The sequence below is a fragment of the Oncorhynchus gorbuscha genome, linkage group LG02 (genome assembly GCF_021184085.1).
Source record: "Oncorhynchus gorbuscha isolate QuinsamMale2020 ecotype Even-year linkage group LG02, OgorEven_v1.0, whole genome shotgun sequence".
NCBI lineage: Eukaryota > Metazoa > Chordata > Actinopteri > Salmoniformes > Salmonidae > Oncorhynchus > Oncorhynchus gorbuscha.
In genome coordinates this window covers 44,005,882-44,011,881 of record NC_060174.1, presented here as the reverse complement: position 1 = coordinate 44,011,881, position 6,000 = coordinate 44,005,882, and the positions used below count along the sequence as shown (strand labels likewise).

Sequence of the window (6,000 nt, the reverse complement as noted above, 5' to 3'; positions counted from 1 at the left end):
GCTGTCTAGTTTATGGACTAGCACTGCCGTGTAGTGGTCAATTGGAGAACTGCATGTGTTGAAGAACAAATTATGAGGACATGTCATTCTAAGAAGTTACCACTAGATGGGGGTATAGTAAGAGGCATATTCAAGACTGAGCTCAAGACAGAGATGCTGCTTGGTAAAGAAATAGAGGTTACAATGTGTTACAGTAGCAAGGCTTATGTTGTAGCTACATAAGTCTTGGGGATGTTTGAACTTGAAGGCGCTATTTCTGTCTGAATTCTGCTTTTATAATTTGTCTCCAAGGCTTATGGGTCTATGCGTGCTTCAAAGCAAGGCCATTCATTACGTGTGACATCACTGACATGGCTAAGCACTTGTTCCCCGTCTAGATGGCAGATGAAAGGCCTCCTCTAAAGCTCATGCATCCCTAAACAACCTGTTGTTTTAAGCAGGTTGGTACACTTATCAAGAGCAGCACAAAAGTAACAGAATTAGAGTTACTCCTGAGGATGCAGTCAAATTGCTGTGGTCTGAGGGGCTTTGGTCCATTTTAGTAATTATATTTCTATGAAAGCAGCACTACTTCCTTCCCCTACGATGAGCCCCACTGCCACCGCCTTTAACTCAAGTCCTGCAGGGCAATTGAGGATTAAAGAGGTCAGTCCGCCGGGAGCTACTTACTTTATAAGTGCATCTCAGAGGATTCCAAAGGGTCAACAAGGTTTGGGTACAGGACATGAATGATTAATTATGGAGCAGGAATGAATACATCATTATCATTTTTTTAAATATTTTATTTATTTAACTAGGCAAGCCACTTAAGAACAAATTTGTATTTACAATGACGGCTTAGGAACAGTGGGTTAACTGCCTTGTTCAGGGGCAAAACGACAGATTTTTACTTTGTCAGCTCGGGGATTCGTTCTAGCAACCTTTCGGTAACTGGCACAACGCTCTAACCACTAGGCTACCTGCCACCCTATTATCATAATCATCATCATATTTTAATATACTGTAGCTTGTTGCTAGCCGCTAGAGTCACATGTTGGACATTGGATTCCTTTTCAAACCCTCGGGGTGATGGCACATTAAGTCCCACAACATTGAAGGTGACGTTGTGTGGTGGTTGTGTTTTCTGGGTTCTTACCTTATCCATGTTGTGTTGGATTCTAAACTTCCTTTTATAGCAATGCTAGCAGCTTTTTCAGCTGAATTTCCAACCTGGGTCAACAGCCCGTGTTCATGGTTGAACAGTTTGAGAGACAATAAGCAGGGGATTGAGGTAGTCAGAGTCAAGATATATATTCGTCCTGGTTCTCAACCCAAACACTTTCCAGTCTAGACAAGTGGGTTTTAATAGCATATAATATTTAGACAGTGTTATGAATCAGTAAATAAGAGGTGGAGCATAACAAGTCTGTATTGAGGTACTTAACTTGCTGACGAATACAGGCATGCATTTACCCAGCATAGCTTTTGATAAAGAAAATGGGATGGTGAAAAAAAAATATTTGATCAAAAAAAGAAGTTCAAAGATAGTAATTGGCTTAGTTTATCACTAACATGAATTCACAAATCGTTTTTGATTTCTTTAAGGAAACAATCTCATAACTAAAATATTATCAAAGATATTTATTAGAATTAAATCAAAACAAACACATTTTTTTTTCACAGAATTTATATTACGATAATGATCAACAAATACTTTTGCCTTCTTTTACATATGTTTTTGTGAGGCTTTCTGTTCAAAATGAATGCAGTTTTGGTGTTACCAAAGGGTCAAAAGGTGCTTTCCATATGGAGTATATACAGGGCATTGCCAAGAAAAAAGTTATACTTTTTCAGATTGGTTGTAAAATATATAATATCAAGTTAAAGCATCACATCTTTCCCACAATCCACCCGTAGAATACTTTTCAAAGGGGTTACAAATCAGAAATGTACATTTCTTAAATATTTCTTCTCCTTTGGTTTTTCCCCCAACACCATCATTGGATTAATCGATATAAACATTTCACAACTTCCAATTTTTGAGATGCTGCCTTTGAACATCCTCTCCCCAATATCCTTGAACTCAGTATCCAAGTGTGAATTCCAATCTGCTGTATTCTGACTCCAGTCTCATCCGCTCTTCTCACAGTTGGGCTGCACCCTGCACTCTCTATCCTTTACTTTGTCCTTCTGTCCCTCTGTGCTCTTGGCGGCAGCAGAGTCCACAGCACCGTCCACTCTGAGTTCACTGGCAACAGCTCGCAGGGCTTTGAGCCTGTCCAGCCGTGGGCTCTGGGATCTCTGACCTTTCAGGCTCTCTTGACCCCCATGAACCCTAACCTCCGACCCCTGACCTTCATCGCTGAGGGAGCTGAGCGAGCGCACGGCCAGCCTGCCACGCTGCGCCTTATTGGACAGGGGACGCAGTGAGGTCATGTAGCCGGGGTTGTCCCCTGTGGAGTGGTCTGTGTCCCTGATGACCTCACACAGGTAGCGGGCCAGGTCCTGACTGGAGAAGGACAGGGACTTGTGGGAACGCCGCATTGCAATGGGAGAGGTGAGGGTGGCTGACCCGGACGGAGGGTGGGCCAGGCGCAGGGCGATTGCTGTGCTGCCGTTTTTGGATCCGTTTGGTCCTTTTGGTTTGGTCCCATTCTTCGTGTCTGGGGGCTTGGCCGTCTGAGGGTAGGATGAGGGTATGATGCATTGTGGGTAGCTGTACCAAAGTGACTGGGCTGGACTGGGCCGCAGAGACCTCTGTAACTCCACCATGTTGAAGGCATTCTGGAGAGTGAGATAGGGAAAGAGACAGAGAGGGTGAGACAAAGACAGAGAGAGAGAGGGAAAGAGAGATGAAGAAGATTAGAGAGAGTTGATTAGAGATGAGCTGCTTATAAAAACGAAGAGATTAATAGAAAACACTCAACAGCAGGACCTGAATTTATAATCATATTTGACTATGAAAAATGCAAGTCTGCTGTGCTTTTGACTGGAGAGGATATTTTATTCTACCTAAGAAAAAAGCATGAGGCCTAAGTGGCAATGTTGGCAGCAACAGCCCCATTGATTGGCCTTGTAATTAATTATCTAATTGCAGTGGGGGAAAAAAGTGCTATTAAAGCAAATACAGGCATTATTAAGGATTATTGGTCTCTGACATCATTTTCCAAATGATTCTGCTAGGATGGTTCATTTCCAAGCCTCTACCAACACCAGTCCACCAGGTTTGGTAGAGCTGCCAGACGAACACTCACTATGTGAACTGTGACTCTGTGAATCTTCCCACGCCTTGCTCCGTTTGCTTATCTATGGTTTGTATGGTTTCTCCTGTGTCTGTGAGGTGTGATCCTAATTGCCCTAAGGGAATCGATCAAGTTGTATTCCACTGTATTCTGTATTGTAGTGGTCTTATGACTCATAGGTTATGGAGAGATAATGGTAGTTGTGCTGAAGGACATACTGGGATTGAGAGTCTGTATCTGTACCTGGTCCTGCTCCCCTCCACCCTCCTCGTCATAGTTGAGCACGTTCTCTCGGATGTCCTCCCATTCTCCGTGGTGTGCGGATACGTGGTAGATGCCCTCCTTCAGGCCCTTGTGTCTCCTCCAGCAGGAGTAGAGGGACAGGCCCATCATCAGCACTGGGCGGGGACAGAGAGCACGTTGGGAGGTGGGCAGCGGACCGGGGGAGAGGGGTAGAAGGTTTCACCCAATGTTCTATCAGTTAGAAATGTACATAAAAAATTGCAGTGTCCTAGACAGAGTGTGCAATGATATTACATGAAATGGATAGTGAGGCTTGGATTGGAGGGGAGAGAACCAGATAGCCACATTTTGTGCACCAAATTGGCTGCGTTGACACATGCAGCGCTATTAGTCAATCTGATTAGTCAAAATACCAATTAGTGGGAAGAGATTTGGTCTGCCTGTGTAAAAAGATCCGTTGTAGTCCACTTATAGGCCTCGAGCGAGGTGGAGAGAGATACATAGATAGATGGGCAGACTGGGGGCAGTGGGATTCAATATCACGCCAACATGTATGTTATATGTGCTGCATGTGCCAGGCAGCAGCACAGCCCACTAGACCAGCCCCAGGCTCTAGAAAATATTTCTGACACCAAAATGGCCACCATACATACACCCATACAGTAAATTGGATACCCAATAGCACTAAACCGGTCTTGTTTTGTAAAGAAAACATCAGTAAACACGTATGATCCTTGTGGAGTAAATTACCACCACATTGTTCTATGCAATAATCCAGTCAGTCTGTCCTTATCAAGACTAATGAGGACCCGGAGCTATAAGACAAAGCAACAGAGACTGAGACACCACGTTCTCCTGTATTTTCTATCCTATATCAAAGACGACACCCCTTACACTTCTCTTCAAAAAACCAACACTCTCTGCATGTCCAAGCCAAAGCCACTGTGGCCAGAGCTCCCAGGAATATCGAGGGAGTGTTGTAGGAATGTTGTAATAGCATTGTGTGAACGCTGCTAGAGCACTGACATCAATCACATCTATGTGTTGAATTATACAGTATGCTGCGCTGACCTTTAAAAATCATTCATCCCTACCAATATTTCTTCTACTGTCTGCCGTCTCCATCTCGCCTCCTTTTCTCCTTTCTTTATCTGTCTCTTTCTCTCCATCTTTCGCTCATTCTTGTTAGTCTCTTTGTGTTTCTTTCCTTCATTCTCCGTGTCTCTTTTGACTCTGCACGGCTTTTATCTCTCACTCTAAAGGTGATGCATCAGAACTGGCACGTTTTCTATCGCCTTTTGGTTGGAAGCATCGGCTCATCCATTTAATAATTGAGGGGTGCATTGCAGCAGTTACATTGGACTTAAGTAATGGTTTACTGAACACATGTGACACCCGTCAAGGTCACTCAACTGAAAAGGTTTTCAAAATCAGCAAAAACACATTTCATATAATTGTGGTTTGAAAATGACTCACGGTCTGTGGCTGGAATTTGACTTTGAATTATTTGTCTCTACTCAAGGCACCCATAAGTCGTTAAATATTTATATTCTATATGATTATATTTCTATCATCCAGGTCCATCATGAGGCACCAGTACGCGTTATCTGACTCTTCCTAACTTTGATTTAGCCTGGTTCCAGATTGGTTTATGCTCTCTTGCCAACTTCTGTGGTAATTGTAGCATGACAATGGCCACAGGACCATAGGAATTGGAAAGAGAGCACAAACAGATCTGTAACCAGCTAACATCGACTGCAACAAGTGGAAAAGGTAGACCTCCAGCTATGCCTACTTCTGTGGTAATTAGCATGACAATGGCCACAGGACCATAGGAATTGGAAAAGAGAGTACAAACAGATCTGTAACCACTAACATCGACTGCAACTGGAAAGGAACCTCCAGAGCAGTGTGCTGCTGGAGGTAGGTTTATTGTCAGGTTCTATTGATCAGCTAACCTTGCTGCATGCCCTCCACTGTGCCGTACAGACCCAGAGAAACACGATGGAATCCAGATGAGCTGGGATCCCAGCAGTACTCAGAACTCCCCCCTCAGCCACAATATTACCACCTCCACAGTGCTTACCATTTTCTTTTTTATCCACACACACCTCCAATCACCTGAACCTCACATCAAACACACCTCTACGGGCCAATCAGTCAACACGCCCAGCAGTGGTGCTTTATCCACACACACCTCCAATCACCTGAACCTCACATCAAACACACCTCTACGGGCCAATCAGTCAACACGCCCAGCAGTGGTGCTTTATCACACGCACAGAGTCAGACGAACACACACACACGCACGCACGCACTCACACACACACAAACACACGCACACAGAAGGACGAACACACACACACCACAGGCGCCCAGTGGCACCTTAATTGGGGAGGACGGCTCATGGTAATGGCTGTTACGGCATACATGGAATAGTATACATGTTCGATACCATTCACTCTATTCCCCACCTTATTATGACCCCTCCTCCCCTCAGCACCTTGCGGATTCACAGATACAGACACGGACAGAA

The 6,000-nt window shown here is 44.2% G+C and overlaps 1 protein-coding gene across 1 annotated transcript in view; it reads right to left on the bottom strand.

Annotated features, from left to right (window-relative positions):
• Positions 1 to 1,115: 1,115 nt before the first annotated feature.
• LOC123990241 (neural-cadherin-like) overlaps positions 1,116 to 6,000 on the bottom strand; it is a 163,424-nt gene continuing 158,539 nt past the window's right edge. The window contains 2 exon segments of the mRNA XM_046290823.1: positions 1,116 to 2,763; positions 3,465 to 3,619. Coding sequence (XP_046146779.1) covers positions 2,110 to 2,763; positions 3,465 to 3,619 — 809 coding nt within the window. The 3' untranslated portion in view covers positions 1,116 to 2,109.